The sequence below is a fragment of the Ipomoea triloba genome, chromosome 15, assembly GCF_003576645.1.
Source record: "Ipomoea triloba cultivar NCNSP0323 chromosome 15, ASM357664v1".
NCBI classification, from domain to species: domain Eukaryota; kingdom Viridiplantae; phylum Streptophyta; class Magnoliopsida; order Solanales; family Convolvulaceae; genus Ipomoea; species Ipomoea triloba.
Window position 1 is genome coordinate 14555750 of NC_044930.1, and position 20689 is coordinate 14576438.

Consider the following 20689-nt stretch of genomic DNA (forward strand, 5'->3'; position numbering starts at 1 on the left):
ATACATATGTTGATCATCATACAGATGTTCTACATATATGTCCAACTCTCTGTTCTTTGGAATGTCAATTACCAGCCCTAGAATATCAGCATCACTACTTAGTTTCATAACTTTAGGTTTTCTTGTGTTGCCATACTTATACCAAAATTGGACTTTTTTTTGTCACAAAACCTAAGTTGTTTGACCATCTTCCTCAAATCTATAATACTACCTTCATCACAGTTAAAATGGTCAAAATACTCCACTGTTCCATTTGTATAACTAAACCTAGGTGTGAATACCAAATTCCCACCAATATGCATTTTGTTGGTAAGGACTAAGTCTTCCTCACCAACATCTAGACAAATAAAAATATAATATACAAAACAGTTAAAAGCAATGCATACACATACATAAAAGCAAAAAAGCACAACCACATGGTCCCCATCATTAAATTGCTGGAAAACAACAAACAAGAAGCATGTAATAAGCATATGGTCCCCATCCCCAAAATATGTATATACAACTACATTCAGACCTCACTGGTCCCCCATATTAATACTGCATTGGTGGACCTACTAAACTCATAAAAGCTCAACAAACAACCTTAAAAGCAGTAAATAACCCAAACACCAAAAACCTTAAGGAATCAGAAAAGCAAAACCCATAACCTTAAAGCTAGCTGTCAGTGTTCGAAACCTAATTAAAAGGTAAACCAGCAAAAAAATCTAAAATCTAAGTTCGAAAACTTACAACTTGGTGTCCCAGCAAATCCATTAATCTTCCGACTAGTCATGCTGTTGCTCCTAGGTCTTGAATGCCTTTGATTGTTCGTCGATTTTGGACTCCAAAGCTAGGGATTTTAGTCTTCTTCGTCGATGGTGAACTCAAACAAAGGTTCGTAATAAGAGGGCGAATTGGGATTAAAATATGAAATGTCAAATTTGCCCTTGCTAAAACAGGTTACTCACCGGCAATTAGACGGAATGCGGCCGGAAGGATTTAGTTGATTGATCTTATTTATTTCGGGGGTCAAGTTGTTGATTACTGAAATAAGGGACTACATTGACAGTTCGCAAATAATTGAGTAACCAAATAGGTGATTTACTCTTTTATATTTGGAAGCTAGTTTCAGACAGAAATTTAACCAAAATGTTTATGTATCTATATCTACGTGTGTGTGCAGTGTGTGTGTAAACAGAATGTACAATATTAAAGTAAACTGAATATTAAAAATAAATTTCATATTTATGGAATATTAAAATTTAGAGAATATTAATAAACAAAATATAAAAATTTAAGATTAAAATATAAGATCAAATCATATGCATAAATAATTACATTTAAAGACTATAGAAGATTATTTCCCAAACAGAGCTAGTTTTAGACATGATATGATTTAACTCATATAATATAATTATAATCATATTATAAATAGTACTATGGAAGTAGAATTAATTATCAATTTATTCCTCGACTATAATTATTTTTTTCAATTTCAATTTAGTTTTAAACGACTTTTGTACACGTATTTTTCTAAATTTAGTCGTAAATGACTTTTTGTGCTTAATTATATCACCGAATTTCATGATTTCTCAATTGAGTCATCTGTTAAGATTAAGATAGCTTCATAATTTCACCTCTATTAATATTTAATATCTAATTCAAGTCTTGACTATAATACTTTTATCTAAATTAGTCTTCGACTTTTCTCGATTTAATCCTTAATTCTAATAAAGACTCAATTTAATAAAACTATCAAAGTCAATAAGCATAAAAAGTCAACCACTATAATTATGACTAAATTGGGTATTAACTCTTTTAATAAATTGTAAAAAAATGAGATGATCAAAGATAGATGTAACCAACCCTAACCGTTACATTGAATGTGCTATCTTCAAATTTAAGCTGAGGTTTCTGAAGTATGAAATGCTTGCAAGTTATTGTACAAAATGATAATGTCAGATGGCTTCTACTTCAAGAAGATTGATAAATTTAAAAATAAATAAAATAAAAATGAATAGAAGAGTGATAATGCAAAATTCTACTAGCTTTATTTACAAGGAAAAATGTTTTGCTATTCTCAGAAACAAGCACAGCACACAAAAGACCACTCAGTATCAAGAATCAAAACAAGCCAGCCAGCCATCTCTGTTAAAGTTTCACTGAAATGGTAGAGCTAAATGTAAAAAGTTTCAGTACTGTAATGCGTTCTAGTCAATTGTGGTTTCCTCAACCCTATGGTACAAATAGAACAACACTATGGACAGTTTTAAGGAAAAACGAGAGAGCATGTTTGACTACATGTACATACTAAGTGATTAAACGTAAACAATGGAAAGATCAACTGACACGACCCTAATACACGGTTTGGGATATAGGTACAAAAGAGGTAGACTTACAGTCCATTGTCACCTCTTCACAGTTTCATTAACTGAAGGTACCTTTGAGGGATAATCGGATATGTCTATGTCAATGAGTGACAGATCATAAGGCAAAGACTGTGAACTTGATGTATCCATGAGTAGTGAAGAGTTCATTGCCTCAGTTTTTGTTGAATCTTGAGTGTTATCGGGATTCTGTGAAGTCCTGCTAGCAGATGATGAGCGACATGACATCTGTACATCTTCCAACTTGTTTCCAAAGGCATGTTTATTTCTTCTAACAGCATCCATCTCTTGGCCGGTCGGAACAAAGGTCCGGGCCCTATACTTCTTCGCTCCTTCACCATCACCGTGGTTGTAGAGTACATAATCGTGGTAAGTAGGTGCAAACTGCATTATGAGAAGAGTAGTGAGAATAAGAGATTGAAGGCTCAGAAGACAAGCACACGGGATATTGTGATAGGCACCTGATGCACTGTATCATGGTAAAAGTCGTTCAACATCAGAGCATGCGCAAGGCTTGCAGTAAAGCCACGAGAAGGACCAATATTTGCACCAGCATACTCCTTGTATGGAAAGGCATAAAAATGTCCAATAGCTGCAATTAGCATCTCAACGCAAATTATAAAATTTTGAAATTCTGCAGCTTCTTCTGTGTCCTTTATAAGTCTGGACTTCGCAGCAAGAAAAACCAGAACACCCTGTTAAAAGTTAAGAGACAGTCAGTGGGAATGGATTACTTGACCTTTACCACAATTCAGAGTACAAGATGCAACAGCAAGTAGACATTTCAATTTTCCAAAGGAAAAAAATAAAATGTCTGGTATGGCAAGATGATTAAGGTGTCACTTCAAGATAACTAACTACCCAATATTGCAACCTCCAACCCCATGCATCCTTTCAAATTAGATCCATTTTCTTCAAATCCTTGTAACATGTAGGTGGAAGTAACATTATTACATCTATCTCTCATTCTCTCTTCTGAATTAATAGACAAGCAAAGTACACCTAAAGTATCTGACAATTGAAATTTTCACCACTAATGCTGCAGCCATATGCACAAAGGACTTTGAGAAAAGTCAATGCAGTAGCAATGTCAAGTTTAGTAAAACAGTAAAGACTTAATGCGAAAGGCTAGAGAAAAATGAGCAAATTCACAAATGTTGAAGGCCAGAGACAAATGAGCAAATTCAAATTCACCTTATGTAGTATGAAAGTAAAGAACAATTAAATAAGAGATCCAACCTGCCAATATGTAAGGAATACGACAGACTTGATTATAATGAATTTCGGAACAGGATTAAACGGCTGAAGTAAATCTCTGCATGCTACGTAAAATAATAGCAAGGCATAAAGTGCCATTGAGTATGAAATGGTATAGACAATTGTGAGATAGAGGTATGATTGCCCCGGATTGAAATTTCCATCCTCATATTTTCCTTTAGCATAAAGTATAAATGTAAGTGCAACTAAGATAGGCTTGAGGATTACGAACTGTAAGCAGCCCTGCTTGCACTTCCGTATGAATCTCCTGCACAGATTTCATAATTCATATTGTCAAATATTTCATTCACTAAATATCAACAACATATGCAATGGGAATACAGTAAAGAAATACATCAAACTGGGAAAAACTGTTACGGAAGTAAAGAGAAGATTTCTAAATATGTTGTCTTATACTGTCATATAGAAAAGAGAATACAAAGCCTTATAAATAAGTGCTAGAAGACTTCGAATATGAAACTACCTACCTAAATCCCTAAGACTGCCTAATCTATAGAGACTCCATATATTAAATATATATTCCATAACACTTCCCTCAAGTTGGAGCATAGATATTAATAATGCCCAACTTGTTACACAAATAACTGATAGCCCAAAATAACTCAATAACGAACTAACTCAAACATAACAAACTCATTTCTCATTTACTCCCCTTGAACAAAAGCTTTGCACGCCACCAATACCTACAGACAATTGGGTGAACTCGACGTGGACCGAACAAGCTTGGGATTGGACACTCCCCTACAACAGAAGCTTGGATGCCACCCATACCTACAGACAAACACCAGGTGAACTCGATGTGGACCGAACAAGCTTGGGATTGGACCCTCCCCTGAACCGGAAACTTGAACGACACCAATACCGCAACCCCGGGTAAACACGTGGACCATACAAACTTGGACACACAAGGTAAAGAAGACAAACTCCAAACCGGAGGATACAAATTCTTTACCAACGAAACGGTAGCATGCTACAAACAACAATGAGCATCAAAACTGAGAAACAACACCAAAACACAAAACAAGACTCCATCCTTCCAGAGGTCAAGAACGTAGAGACCCCCAGACGCAAGCCCCTCACCAATCACCCTCTTCGTCATACGATCCCGAGACAGCAGCAACACATTTATACTCGGTCATACCCACCAACACAGATCACAAACAAATCACAAAACACACACAAAAAAAAAAAAAAGGAGCCTGAAGGGGTATGAAACAATCTGACTGTAGAACAAAAACCAATGGTCCAAACTAAGTCCAAAACCAAAGAGAAGGGACTCAGGCGACCCAGGAACTGCTGACCAAAAAATTTTCCAATCGCCGGAAAGGCCACACGCGCTGGCGTGTGAGAGAAGAGTGGCGGACAGCGCCGGCGTGTGGTGCTCACGCGCTGGTCACACGGGACTCAAGTAGAAGCGGAAAAAAAATCTTTTATTTACATGTTACAAAAGTAAAAAGAAGATTTTTGAATATACTATCTTATACTGTCATATAGAAAATAGGCACTAGAAGACTTCGAATATGAAACAAGTTTCCATATGCCTACCTACCTAAATCCCTAAAACTGCCTAATCTATAGAGATTCCATATATTAAATATATATTCCATAACAACCAACCGAAGTATGAGATGCTACGGATCCAAAAATGTGAACTCTACTAATAGTGCAGATTAATAGGTTTCAGGAAGCACCACATGGTTTTATTAATTATTTATTTTGAGTGCATACCAGGAGAATGGGAATTGAACCTATGACCTCCTACCTAGGTGGCTAGGTCACAAGCTTAAGCCCTACAAGGACTTTGGTAGCACCACATGGTATTAAGACAACAGAAAACATAAGCATCCAATCTAGTAAAATGATATTGTAGTCACTATTGAGTAACTAATTCATAAGGTTTACAAGTTTCCATAGTCCATATGTCTAAGGGACTCACCCATCCAATGAAATTGGAGGAAAGCAACATGTCATTAGACAGCAATTAGGCTTTAGAAACCGCCCACTCAAATTTAGAACAATAGCTCCTGGACCACCAACCCATTCTAAGCACAGTGATAGGAAATTATATATGACCCAGGCTTCATATCTGAAATAAAATCAGAAAAGATCACATATTGATAATACAGGGTGTTATGATATATAATTGCAGTTCATAGACGACTAGAGCTAAATGCATGCAATCTAATAGCAACAAAAGAGCTAGTAACAGAGGATGTTACATGACAAAACTAAACAGACTAATCTTGCCTTCCAAGATCAAGCAAAATGTAGGAAAACTATAACAGATGTTGACAACTGTATTCTGTCAATTAGGAAGAAATATACAAGGATAGAGTGTAGCATAACCAAACCATATATATTACTTAAAAAGAGAATACAATTCAATTGTAACAAAATAAAGAATGGCTCGATATTTATTCATTGATATATTTTTTATTCAATTTGTAAAAGAAAAGAAACGATCCCAATCGCAATGCGAAGTACCCAGCCATTATTTTCTACTGGAACATACTGATCGAGAACAAACAGAAATTTCAACTAGAACTAACATTTATACTCTAATTTTAAATCTCAATAAGTTCATTCATTTAAGCTTGCTTGCACTCCTTCCCCCAACCTCAATCTCAAATATTTATCAAGCTGCACTGAAAATGGCTGAATTATTACTTCGTATATGAATTTGGGAAGCCAAAGTATGCTAAAATACATTTTTATTTTGTATAATAATAATAACTAATAATAATAATAATAACAACAATAAAAATAAAGGTGCCAAGAAGGTGCATACAATATGATACCTGAAAATTTACAATGATTAAAAACAAAATGAACTTATAAAGTCCATAGTCCCCTAACCCATTTAAAAATGGTACTTTGCAGCAATACTTCTCAAGTATTTGTAGTTTAATATATGGGGCAAGGAGTTGCTTTCTCTTCTAAAAATATATATGTTGAAATTTATCCCTAGAGATAGTAGAAAACATAAATGCTTATTTTAGCCCAGCTGGGGCTAATTGAAAATATTCTTTTCTAGAATATTAACTGTGAAGATTGCCTCTTATTTGACTTCAAAAGCCATTTTCATTTTGTAGTGTTTGGCCAAGCATGCTTTTAGGAGTAGATAAGCTCCAATGAGCTGTGGAACAAACAAGTGCTAAGTATGCCAAAATACCCATTCTCAGCTTCAGTAAACAAAATAATGTTTTCTCAATAGCTCTTTTTGTTAAACAGGTTTATCCATCATAATGCCTCAATAAAAGCCTCCAACTACTAACACTGATGTAAGTCAGCATCAGCACTTAGCTGTCCAGAAAGATGTCACAACTCACAAATCACCACTACCCCACTTCATCTCAAATTGGTTATGTCTGTTATTCATGATGATGCATCTGGTTTATGATTCTGATCAGAAAGCTTCAATAAAAGGTATTAACATAGATGTATTAATGTAGAGCAAATCAGGAACCAAGAATATATCAGCCTAATTATGAGACAATTAAAATTTATTGTAAACCTATTTCCACACCCATATTATTTTCTAATAATGAAATTACTATAACCATCCAATTATGCTATCAGGAAAAGACAAGAATTGTAAGCTTCACCATTTTTTTTTCTCTGTAAAACTCTCAAACAGATGCAGATTGCAGACACTATACAATAAACAGCACAGGCAAAATTCACACAGTGGAAGAGTAACCATTGACAAAAAAAAAGCTATAAGCAAGGTTTTTTCACTACACTTACATTTCTCGCAAGGAATTGAAATATATTGCACTTTTGTTCATTACAAGAGATAAAAAAGAGGTCAGCGCATAGACCTGTAAAAGAAAATAAGTTTAGAATGGTTAAAGCCATTTATCAGGAAATTAAATGGCAGTAAACCAGTTTTTATTCTCAGACATGAAATTTTGAATGAAGAACTAGTGTTCCAACTGCATTGCATAATTGGTAGTACAATAATGACATTAATAGTAGAATTGCCAACATGAATATAAAACATTTGCACAGGAGAACAGAGTTGAGTTATTACATTTGATATATCTGTAAATCTGCCAACTTCAAATAAATCCATGCACACAATATTTACTCCATATGGAACTTCTTTGCTCATTTACAAAAAACACAAAACTACCATCAATTTGAATTTAGCCCTAAATGCATAACTATCCAGTATCACAAACCCAATTATGGACAATTCAGAGATGATAACACCTGTGCTTGGATCCTGATAAGTTCCGTTCAAATATGCAATTCAAATAAATGATACTTGAGCATTATTCCATCAATCAGCAAGTGATGACACAATAAATCCTTTCCCACTATAAAGTCAAGATTCAAACCATCATTCAGTATTGCCACTATGTTTCATAATTCATAAATGCAAGTTAAGGTGGGCAATCAGGTTCATTATTTACTAAGAACTGAACACCTTGAAAAATCTGATGCTACTTCCTTTCCCTCATGAGATTTTTCTCAGATAAAAACCCTGACTCTAGGTACCACATTAACTGCAACATTCCAACTCAAAAACAAAGATAAAACCTGGATATGACTCTAGTAAGCCATGAAAGTAGATAGAAAGATATGTTTTGAATTTTTACTCCTCAGGCAAGTGTAAGTAATACAGATTATTATATGCTTGAATGGGTGAACAGAATTAAGGCCAGGAATAATGAGCAAACACAATTAAGGCAAGTAATGACTGAATACTCACAGGAACCATAAATATGATGCGCACAATGTATCTCTGGTAGGTAGGTTCCGTGTAGTTCAAGAGGTGCCGATATATGTGGAAGATTGCCAACCCAATGGCACCAGCAGTGCAAGGCAATGCAACAAGTATGTAGTATATAGGCCCCATTTCTTCAAGAAGGCTATCAATCAACTAAGATATCATACCTGTCTATACAAAACCTAACATTGCAATAAACAACATTATCAATATCAAATTCACAAATAAAAGGAGAAACCAGACAGAGGGCTGTAAAAATTTGAGTCGAAAACCAACACCAAAACCAGACCTTCACAGAGTGCCAGAAACTTGTAACATTCACTGCTTTGGCCTTTTCACTTAGCTGAAAGAGCTCCTAAAGCCACCACAGGAAAAACCCTAACCCCAAAAATGTTTAACTCTGGTACAATACAACAGCAAAGACAATCAAGATAAGGATCATTTTTTTGTCGGCAACTGTTCGATGAAATGTCTCAATGTCATAATCAATGAAATTACACAGTGAAAAGAAACCAACATTACCAACATAGTTCCAAGAAAAAAAACAAGATCAGGGAATTTTCAATAGATAAACTAATACGAAAAAAGCAATGGAATAAAATTTGGTTTTGCTTGAAAAATTAGTTAAAGGTTTTGTTGAAGAAAATACACTAACTTGATCAAGGAAATCGAGGGAAGAAATCAAGAACGCGATGGGTTCGAAAGATCTGGGGTTCTGCTTCTGCGGCTGCTTTCGAAGGAGAAAATATAGAAAGAATAACCCCGTTGGCGTTGGGAAAGTTTGGGGGGGAAATAAAGGCTTCAACCTCAAAGGGCAAAGGCTCAAAAGCACAGCCGCGTAGGCTTATAACCAAAAAAAAATTTAGATTTGATTAGTTAAGAAATTGGGTGAATCGGTGGTGGTTGTGGCGGTGATGATGGTGGTGCAACACTGGCGATGATAGCGGCTCAACTCGGTAGAATAATTATTTCATTTGGTTCATATAAAATATCCTCATATTTTCTTTTCTTTTCTTTTTTTAACCAACAAATAATGATTCTCCAGTATAATAATTAGTTCTATCATTGCTTCTTAAGAATTATTTTTTCAATACGGAGTATCTTTTGTACCATTTTCTAACACGTCTTACCTTAAAAATTAAAATTCCAATATTAAAATTATGATTATATTAAAAAAATTTAAAACTAATAAATAAATAAATAACACAAATTTTTTCTGGATTTTTCCCCTACATATCTTTAGGGTTTCTTATTGGTTTCTTCTTCACGACAGCTTTTCCGATTAGTTTCTTCTTCGTTTTTCTTCTAAGATGCTACCTTCCCTTCTGGTTTTTACGTTTGTGAACATCTCTTAACAAAAGATGGATGTATGTTGTTTGCAGAAGCACTGCGAGAACCCGGTGGATGAGGACACTGCGATGGTGATGGTGGAGGATTGTGTGTGTGACAGTGGTTCCAAGGACGGTGATAGCCAATGGTTTTTTGTTGGACATTTGCTTACAGATCATGTGATTCATTTCAAAGCCATGTAAAATGTTTTTGCGTCGGTTTGGAGACTTATAGGTGGAGTGCTATTATAGAGGTCTCTAATGGCGCTTATACTTGTTCTAATTCTTCACAGAGTGAGACATGAGGCGTGTGCTTGATGATGGACCTAGCTTGGTCCTTTGAAAACCATATGTTAGTCTGTAAGAGTATCACCTCGAGTGAGCAGCCTTCAACGGTAAGCTTGAATGAAGTTGAGTTTTGGGTTCAGGTGCACGAGTTGCCATTGGGTTACACGTCAGGAAAGGTGATGAAACATATTGGGGGATTTGTAGGCAAGTTTGTAAGGCTTAATGACTATAACTTTGGAGGCATGTGCTGGAGTTTATACCGAATTCGTGCCGCGTGAACATGAAGGCGCTGTTGCGAAGTCGGATGACGCTACAGAGAACAAATGGTTCCACCTTCCAAGTTTCTTTTAAGTATGAAAGGTTGAGTGCATTTTTTTCCTGTGGGAGGTTAGGGTACATAGTGAAGTTTTGCAATGGAGCAACGATTCGGAAGGCGGTGCCAACGAACTACTAGTATAGCGTGGAGTTGAGTGGGGGAGGGGAGGAAGGGTGTGAGTGAGGTGGGGAATTCCGCATGGTGGGGATAGGGTATATTTGGGCAGTAGTTGCGTGGGTAAGGCGCCAGTAAAGGAGGTTAGGGGTTATGGAGTTGAGGCAGGTGTTGTAATTGTGGCGAAAGGTGCGATGCATAAACAGAGGGGGGAGAGTGTGCATGGTGGAGGTGGTTTGGGTGTGAGTAGGGTGGAAGGGTTTAGTATGGGTGTAGGGGTGGTGGTAATGTGTGTGGATGGGGGCGATAGTTTGATTCCGGTGGGTTTTGGTTCCCAGACCGCCCTCCACAATGAGTACTATCAGTTGAAACTGTTGTAGCTTGGCAGTCCATGCACAGTTCGTGAGGTATTAGACATGGTGTCATGTAAGAAGCCCAATGTTGTATTTATATTATTGTTGCAAAAATTGTGCTTAGGCGCTTGGCGCCGACTAGGCTGCCTAGTTGGCCGATTAGCTATTGTTAAATTTTTTTAAAATGGGTTATTTCGCTCAAAACGTAAACGACGTTTTGAGCGAAATAACCCTAAATCGCTCAAATCGTTCAAAATGACGTCGTTTGGAGTTTGAACTTGATTATTTTCTTAATGATTCTATGAATTGATTTGAAAGTTTGGAACTAAGTTGATACTTTGTGAGTTGTGCCTTTGTTGAATTGTGTTTTGATTCTTTAAATCTTTATACAATTATAATTCTAGATGTTTTTTAGTTTAATATTTAATATTTTAGTATTAACGATTAAAGTATTAAATAGTTTATAATTATCATGTCTTTAAAATTAAAAATTTTTTTTAAAAAAACATTTTTAAAAAGCGGGTGCTTAGCAATTTTTTTAACACTATTTTTTAATGGAGAAAAAGGTGGGTAGGGAATGGGCAGAGCGGTTAAGGGTTAAGATGGGTTTTGATGGGTTATTTTATTTGGAAAGGGTGGGTGCTGGGGGCGGGTTGGCTTTATTCATTGATAGAGGGAGAGAGGTTTTACGAGCCTTATTAGTTACTCTAGGAATCACATTGATATAGGGGTGACCATGCAAGGGCTTCTCCCTTGGAGGTTGACGTGTTTCTATGGTTTCCCAAAGAGGGCTAGGAAGTATTAGCCGTGGGAGCTCTTGCATAGTTTGAATGACCAATCAGTTTTATCATGGGTGGTGATTAGGAACTTTAATGATTTGATGAGTCAAGGGTAGAAAAGGGGGTGGTATCCACACCTAGGGGGTCTTTCGCGTAGGTTCAATTAAGTTGTTGGTGAGTGTGGGTTGGTAGACTTAGGGATGAAGTGTTATAGGTTTACTTGGGAGAGGGAGAATGGACAATTGATTTAGTAGATGAGTGGTCGGTAAGGCGCTCGCTAGTGTAGGGTGGTGTAACCTTCATAGGCATGTGGTGGTTTACCATGTCAATGCGTATTCCTTGGATCATGATGCAATCTTTTTGGACCTTAGTAGACCCAGGATGGGGGATAGACGGAGGGGTTTCAAGTTTGAGATAGCGTGGTTGGAAGATGTGGACTGTGGGAGGGTGGTGTCGGAGGTTTGGGCGGAGTTGTCATTTGTTGGGTTGTAGCGTAGGTTGGAGTATTGTGGTGTGAGTATGAAGAAGTGAGGTGGAGAGCGTTTCAATGGGTTTGGTAGGCACATTATGGATTATAAGCGTTTTTGCAGGCTCTAAGGTTGTCCCTTGATGGTCAATGGATGAGTTTAGAGCTGTAGATGCGGAATTGATGGTCAATGGGTGAAGTAGCATTGGTTGTTATACAAGGACGCTAATATGAGGTTCTTTCACAGATATGCCTTGCATCGAAGGAAGAAAAATACTTTGGTGAGACTGAGAGACTGTGCTAGGTGGTCAGCAAAAAGAGATGCACTATATCCATTGATTAGGGAATATTATGAGGATATTTTTTGCACGCGAGGGTGGGATCATTTGGAACGGTTTGGGCATTGTCATGCGTTGGTCTTCACGGGTCAAAATGCTATTTTGCTTAAGTCATGGGATCCAGAGGGGGTGTGTACTACAATCTTCGCAATGTCCCTCAATAAGGCTCTAGAGGTAGGACATGATAAATATGGGGTTCTATCAACAGTTTTGGGGAGAGGTGTGGCCCGATGTCTCAAACTTTTTTTGGAATGCTTAAACATAAAGCGCTTCCCGGAGGGGTTGAATGATGCAAACATTATGTTGGTCCTTAAGAAGAAAGTTCCGGAGAGGGTGGCAGATCTTAGGCCAATTGCGTTGTGTAACATGGTATATAAAATCATGGCTAAGATGGTTGTGAACATAATGAAGGCTCTGCTGGGTGGCATCATCGATGAGACCTAGAGTGTTTTTGTTTCTGGGAGGCATATAACTGACAATATACATTTGGCGACGGAGGTGGGACATTATATCAAGCACAAACAGCTTGGGTGGGGTTAAAGTTTGATATGGCAAAGGCATATGATATAATGGAGTGGAGGGTTTTTAGAGCATATGATGCACATTTTGGGGTTTGCTGAGGAGTGGGTGTGGTTGGTTATGCTTTGTGTTTCCATAGTGCAGTATAATGTTCTTGTCAATAACAATGTGGTAGGGTAGGTATTACCTATGAGAGGGTTGAGGAAAGGGATCCTATGTCCCCGTATTTGTTTATAATTTGTGCGAAGGGGTAGTCTTATTTGTTGAGGAAGGCGGAAAAGGTGGGGCGATTTCGTGGGGTTAGGATGGCTAGGGTGACTCCCTCAATTTCACACTTGTGTTTTTGTGGACGACAGGTTGCTATTTTTTCAAAGCTTAGGAGGGAGAGGCAACAATGATTAAGGAGTGTTTGGAGGTCTATAATTTGGCATCAAGGCAGGGGGATCAATTTTGAAAAGTAAGTATCTCTTATACTAATAAAGCCAAGGGATTTTGTCAATGGGATTTGTTAGTTTTCCTGCTCAACTCAAGGTTGATAATTTTAGTATTTTTTTTTAGTTGCATTATTTTTCTTTGCATTTCTTCGCATAGATATTTCTTGATTTATAGCATTAGGATGTATTTTACTGGTTGGTGAGAATAACCAATTTGTTTTCGCTTTTTTCTAATATAGGAGGCGTGTGTTAACAAGTTTAATAAGTTGTTATGATTCACTTTATTGATATGTCTTATCCTAATTTTTTCCTTTGGCAAGTCTATAATTAATCTTATTGGTCAATAAATTAATTACTTTGTTCTTCCCCAGTTAAGCATAATAATGATTAAATCTCTTCGTTTCCCGACCTTGTAAATGCTTCTATTTAACTTAATATATTCTTTGAGTTCTGGTTGCTATGTGATGATTATTTATACAGCATGCAGCCTACTTGGTTACTATATATACACACAATTGCAATAAACTCATTCACATTTACCACTACTTCACTTCTATTTAACTTAGCATCTTGAAGCAATTCAATGGTCGGTATGTTCATCCTTACTTCCCAGCTCACAACTGAATTCACCAATAAAGTCATACGTGTTCGATTGGTACGATTCTATTAGGTATTTGAAAGCAAGAAAACAAAAGGTGTGTTTAGTAAAGAGTGTTTATTCCATGACGAAGCAGTATGTAAATGTACACATAGATTTGTCATCTGTTTTTTCTTTTTTTTTGAGTATTACTACTGACTCTGTTACAATTAGAGCCGTCAAAACGGGCTTGGCCCGCCGGGCCGGCCTGCCCCGCCCCCTACTTAAGTAGGGGGTGGGTTTCAAAAATTGAAGCCCGCCAAAGAGCGGGTTTTTTTGGCCCGCCCCGCCAAAGCCGGCGGGCTTGGCGGGGCGGGCCTGGCGGGCCGCGGGCTACCCGCCAAAGATTTATTGGAATTTATATTTAATATATATGTATATATGTAATATGTAATCTTACTAATTACTTATATCTAAATACTAAATATTAAATATTAAATATTAAATAATCTAATAGTCACCCTAACCCTAGCCTCCTGTGCACTCTCTGCCTCTTGCCTCTCTGTTATCTCACTCTCGTCAGTTTCTCCCCATGACTCTATAGCCTCCGGCCCTCCATGGCTCCACAACCTCCACTCTCTGCTTCTTGGTTAGTCTTCTGTTCCTTGTCTACAAAGTATAGCCATACGACGTAGTGAACTAGAGGTCGCCGTCGCCAACCGTAGTGAACCAGCGTCTGCCGCCGCCGACCGTAGTGAACCAGCGTCTGCCGCCGCCGACCGCAGTGAACCAGCGACTGCCGTAGTTATGTTCAAATATTTGTATCTAACTCTATGCAGTGCGAATGTGCGATGGTTGTGTAAGTTCTGTATCTTGAAAACTAGTGTTAATGGATTTGAACCTAGGTTTCACAATAGTCAAAATGAGATGCATTTTTTTACTCTTGAATCAGTTGGTGTCTTGGTGACAAAACAAAATTGATTTGTATTTTTGCATTTTTTGAATCAAATGCATTTGTGTTGACGCTTTATTAGTGAAAAATGATTTGAATCAGTGGGTGAACAAAGATTACAGAAGTGATCCTTTTTCTTTGTCTTGTATTTTAATGTCTATTTAAGAAAGAAAAAAAAAGGGGTGGTGTGGTGGGCCCCCGCCTAGCCCGCGGGCCAAGGGCGGGGCGGTCCGGGCCAGTGAAATTCAAGCCCGCCAAAGAGCGGGCTTTTTTGGCCCGCCCCGTTTAGGCCCGCGGCCCGTCGGGCTTTAGTCCGCCCCGCAAGCCCGTATTGACAGCTCTAGTTACAATGTAGTATCTGTTATTTTTAATATTTCAATATATAAATTTAGGGCACTTTTATACATGCTCATATCTCAAAAGGACATGTTGCGAGATGGTCAAATTTTAAGGATATGGAATCAAGAACATTTTATGCATTACCGAATTTTTGAAGTTCAAAACAAGCCCCCGTCGTTACATCATTAAATTTAGAGAAAATTTCACTTTTGGTCTTATGACTATAGGACCTGTGTTAATTGCAACACTTGACTTTAAAAACTAACGAATTAATCCTTTAACTATGCTTTTCTTAACGGATTTGGTCCTCCCGGCCAAATCACCGGCGAAATCCTGCCGAAAAAACATAATCCATGTCTAATTACATAATATTGAGGGCATAACGGTCATTCTCTCTTTTAAAAAAGGGGAATAGTCGATTAAGCTATTATTTCGCATTATTATAAGAGCAATGTGGTGGAATGCTTATGGAAGAGGAATGCGTATGAATTAGCGCAAAAATAAGAGAAGGAGGAAGAGAAGAAATAAGAGAAGGAGGAAGAGAAGAAAGAAGATGCACAACTGATTCTCCATCTACTTGTCCTGGTATGTCTAATTCCTATTCCTCTTGTTCTTCTAATGGAGGTAGTGAGTACTACGAATTTGGGGAAAGGTTTCCAATTGTCCATTGTAGATGTGGGGAACAACTGAAAATTCGAACTTCATGGACAACTGAAAATCCAAAGCGTAGGTTTTGGCAATGCCCCGGTGGTATTGTAAGTTCATTTTTTTAGGTTTTTTTGTTAGGTTTTTTTTTCGTAAATTTATTTTTTTCTGGGTGTTTGAAGCTAATTGATGAAATGTCGTTTCAATTAATCCAGAGGAAGGTGGGATGTGGATTTATTGATTGGTATAATCCTCAAATGTGCTATCGTTCAACGCGAATAATTCTGGGGTTGCTAAAACGCATCAACATACAAGATGAAGAGATACGAAAATTAAATATGAAGATTAAAGGAGATAAAGATGATGTCAAAGTGTGTAAGTGGATGAGCAAGGTTGTAATACTGTTCATTGTAATTTTTGTAGTATTTGTTAGTTGTAGGTTTATGTAATGAATTGATCCAAATTATGGTTTGTATTTGTAATGTATGAATTTGGTATGTTTTGGTGATTTATGAATAATGATTTGTTTTGGTACTGTATGTTTTTGTGATTTATGAATGGTGGTTTGTTTTGGTAGTGTATGTTTTGGTAGCTTTCAAGGATGGTGGCTTGTTTTAGTAATGTAAGTTTTGGTAGCTTTCAAGGTAGAAATGGTTAGTGCAAAAGGAAACAATCAGTAAGTAAAAGAAACATACTTTTTCATTAACCAATTGGCATTAGAATTCACAATCATTTTCCAAAGCAAAAGGAAACAATCAGTACATAAACTGTTTCTTACTACATGGATGTTTACTAAAGCATTTGCCAACACTGTCTAATGGTGTTTACATAAATGCATTCACCATTATAGTACAAAAAAGTGTGTTAACACCTTCCCAAAAATAACCAAAGCTAAATTGAAGTCATTCAAGGTCTATTGGGTCACCCTTATTGCCAAAGAACTTGGATTTGAACACAGTCTTGCTCCTTGTATAATATGGCTTCTTGCGGTTGGATTGCTTAGACTTCAATTGGTTGCTGGAGTTAACTAGTCCATCCTGTTGTTGCTGCTCTCTTAGTCTAGTGGTGTCATGCTGCTGCTGCTCTCCTAGTCCAGTGGTGTCATGCTGCTGATGCTCTCTTAGTTCAGTGGTGTCATGTTGCTGCTGTTTTCCTGATCTAGTGCTATCAACCTGCTGGTGCTGTCCTGAAGCTGAAGCAAGTGGCTGGGAATTTGGTTGGTGGCATATATGACCTACTTCTTTGGCTTCAACTGAAAAAAACTATAACTTCCAAACAATCCTCATTAAGAGCTTATTGCAATAGTAGTATAGCAGTTGACCTTTTTATTTGGATTTGAAGGACACTTTCTGCTATTATGTCCAGCTTCTCTACACAATGAGCAATGAAGTGGAATATGCTTTCTAGAAACTTTCAGGCTATCTTGACTCAATTCATCTGCTGATTTTTTCCTTAGTTTCTTTGGCCTCCCAACCTGCATAGGAACAAAAAACTTATAAAGGTTATGAGATTACACATTGGTAGAATAGCTAGTAGGAAATAAGCAATTACCTTGGCAGAGTATAAAGGTGGCAATGGGGGGGGGGGGTTCTGTCACACCTAGGCCACTCAGCAGGACCTGCCATGGGGTTGATAGATCCACTATATATTTCCAAATAGGTTTACTTTGAGTAACAAGGATGGACATAATCAAACACTGCACCCTTGCCATATTTCTTCCAAATAGCACATATTGCGTGCTTGCATGGAATGCCAGTTAGTTGCCACTTCCTACAAGAACATTGTTTCCTTTCCCAATCAATCTCTTGTTGATCCCCATATAGCTGTCCAACCTCAAATTTGAAGAAATCACATTATGTGGCCAAGTAACTTGCAGCATCCTTCTCAATTGGTTTCAACTTCTTCACAATGCTAGGGTATATCAATGTCTTCCATTCTGTTGCTTTCTATTTTTTGTCATAAAATCTAGCCATCAACTGTTTCCTTATCACCTCTAGGCAGTCTATGATTGGTTTGTCTCTTGCCTCCAACAACATAGAATTCTATGACTCACAGATGTTATTGACCAACATGTCACAATGACAGTTTGTAGAGAAGTGTGATCTAGACCATTTTGTTGGATTCTTATCACCTAACCATTGATATGCATCTTCATCTAATCCCCTCAGCTTGCTTATAGCTTCATTGAATGTATTTACAATGGTTGCCCTAGCACAAGCCCATAGAGAATCCTTAAGTGCCCTACCCTGGAAACCTGCTACCTTCATATTCGCATGCAAGTGTCTAACACAAAAGCAGTGCTCAACCCCTGGTAGCACATCCTGAAAGGCTGGAATTAACCCCTTCTGTTTGTCACTTATGAAACAGATTTCATTCTCCATAGTTGGTGTGATCTCCAAATCCTCTTTCAAAAGTTATAGGAACCAACTCCAAGACTCCTTTTTTTCTTCTTCCACAATAGCATATGTTATTGGAAATAAACTGTCATTTGCATCTATACTTACAGCTGTCAATAACATCCCACTAGTTGCACCTCTAAGGTGACAACCATCTACACCTATCAGTCCTCTACAGTTTTTGAATCCCTGCTTGCAAGCTTCCCAACAAACATACATTTTCAGAAATCTTTCATGATCACTTTGATTAACCAAGTCACTTAGCTTCACAACACATGTTGTCCTAGGGTTTGTTCTTGAAATTTCTACACAGTAACTCCATATCCTCTTGAAATTGTCTTCCTCATTGCTCACTCTTAACTTCATTGCCTTCCAGATTGCCCTATATGCTTGTTGATCACTGACATAAAATCCCTCTTTACTGCACACCTTATCCTTGAACTTCCTCATCATCCAATCTGGGTGGTCTTTTAATTCAGTTGCCCACCTCTTAGCAACAACAGTAGATTTCACCATTTTATTTTCCCAAACCCAAAAACACCATTCATGTTCATCTGTCATGTTCAAAATCCTCCGTGACAGTGAGTTAACTACTTTCCTCAATCCTATTCTCCATGGGCAACCCTCATGTGTACACTTAATAATGCATCTACACTTGTCATTTTTCATAGTTTTAATTTCTTTGCCATTATTGAAAGCATAATTATGCACAACTTCTCTAAACTGATTTTTTGATGCAAATGTCATGCTTAAAGTGAAGTGGGGGTCTTTCATGTTTATTGCAGGTCTAAATACAGGCCACTTACCCTCATCGTCACTCTCAGAATCCACTAGTGACTACTCATTAGAATAGTTGATTTCATCAAAATTCTTAGTGATGGTCTTTGTTCCAACTAATGTTTGTAATGTAGTCTCCCTTTCTTGGTTGCTTTCAACTCATCCCCAACCTCTACACCAACCTCATCATCTACCCCCATAAATTCAACTTCAACCTCCCTTTCCCAATCACTATCTGGGTCAACTACTTCCATTTCTGCATCAATCAAGTCTAATTCATCTAGTGTTTCTACCCAAAGCTCCAAGTGCTTTCCCGGGTTATCCTCATTCAATATTGATATTACATCATTGTCTGATTGTAGTAACTTCAGTCTTTCATTCCACAAACAATAAATGAGTACTCCTACATCAGAATACCCTAACTACTTTATCCTATCCTTCAACCCATCTAGACACACTTCCTTAGCTTCCATTCTCTCATATATTTCATAATCACCACCCAAATATTTCACTTCACCAACCCTATTTATTATCCCATTATGGAAAAGCAGAACTAAAAATTGACTAACTCCATCTCCTGTAAAGCAACAATTAACATGCAAGATTCAACATAGTGGTCCCCATAAAACAAAAACAGTAAAGTTATACATCAATGCTTGATTGCTGTTAGTTTAGTGTGAGGTGAATGTGAAGGTGAATAAACGAAGAGTCAAGACTCCCCGAGTGTCGTGTCTCTCAAGGATGACAAATTGGAACGAATATGTGTTGGCATTTAGGAAGTTGAAAAGGAAGAGTTACGAGAATGACTAAGGGTAGGATTCATTTTGTAAGAAAGTAGAAGGTTGAAAACGATTTTGTTAAAGAAAAGGAAAGGCGAGGATTGAGGCTAGTGGCTACCCTATGTGGTCTACCGTCTTATGGTTTCATAACCAAATGACGTGGAATTGACTAGGGAGTTCATGGAACTTCACCAAGTTGCGTCACACTTGGACTCCCACATCCTCATTCGGTTGGGGCATTTTGTCAAACACCTTGTCTACCACTCCTCTCGGGCCTCGTCCTTTCGGACTAAGGGCGGAGATGTGGGTGAGTTGGACTCGTGAGTGGCCTCTATCGCGCGCACACTCACTTTCACTGGGTTTGCTACTTAATGTGGCCACACTTAGGCACAAAGCATAAAGAACATTAACCACACAAGTTTATCTTCCATCATTCAAAAAGCTCACATTTCTACAAGCAATTTCATATCAAATCAACCACATAGTTTAGCTTCGCGGCCACCAATCCCCTTTCTAATCTACTCTAACATTAAAATAAAGAAACAAGAAGAAGAAATGAAAATCTCAAGGAAAGTAAGCATTAAATTAAGACATTGAAGAGAAGAGTTACCACCCATAAGAATGGATCCTTTACATCTTGTTCTTGAAATTTCAATCCTTCTAATCTTGCTCTTGAATCTAATCTAATCTAAAAGGGAAGGAATTTTCCCCCAAGAGGGGAGAAAACCCTAAGGAATTTCAGATCTAATCTATTCTATGGCTGCTCTCCCCTTAGGTTTTGGGAAAAGGGGGTTTATATAGGTGACAAAAAGACAAAATTCCCGAAGTGGCCCTTGTGGCCCGACCACGCATGTCACCACGCGTGGTGGAGGGCGCGGACGGCTACTGGAAATGTTCCACGCCCCTC

At 37.7% G+C, this 20689-nt stretch overlaps 1 protein-coding gene across 1 annotated transcript; it reads right to left on the reverse strand.

Annotated features, from left to right (window-relative positions):
- Nucleotides 1–2011: 2011 nt before the first annotated feature.
- On the reverse strand, nt 2012–9356 carry LOC116006629 (transmembrane protein 184A-like). Its single transcript, XM_031247072.1, has 8 exons — nt 9038–9356; nt 8672–8782; nt 8365–8564; nt 7395–7468; nt 5584–5733; nt 3609–3894; nt 2831–3064; nt 2012–2753 (listed from the first exon to the last, which is right to left on the reverse strand). The coding sequence occupies exons 3-8, from the start codon at nt 8509–8511 to the stop codon at nt 2391–2393; spliced, it is 1254 nt and encodes a 417-aa protein (XP_031102932.1). The 5' UTR covers nt 8512–8564; nt 8672–8782; nt 9038–9356; the 3' UTR covers nt 2012–2390.
- Nucleotides 9357–20689: the final 11333 nt, after the last annotated feature.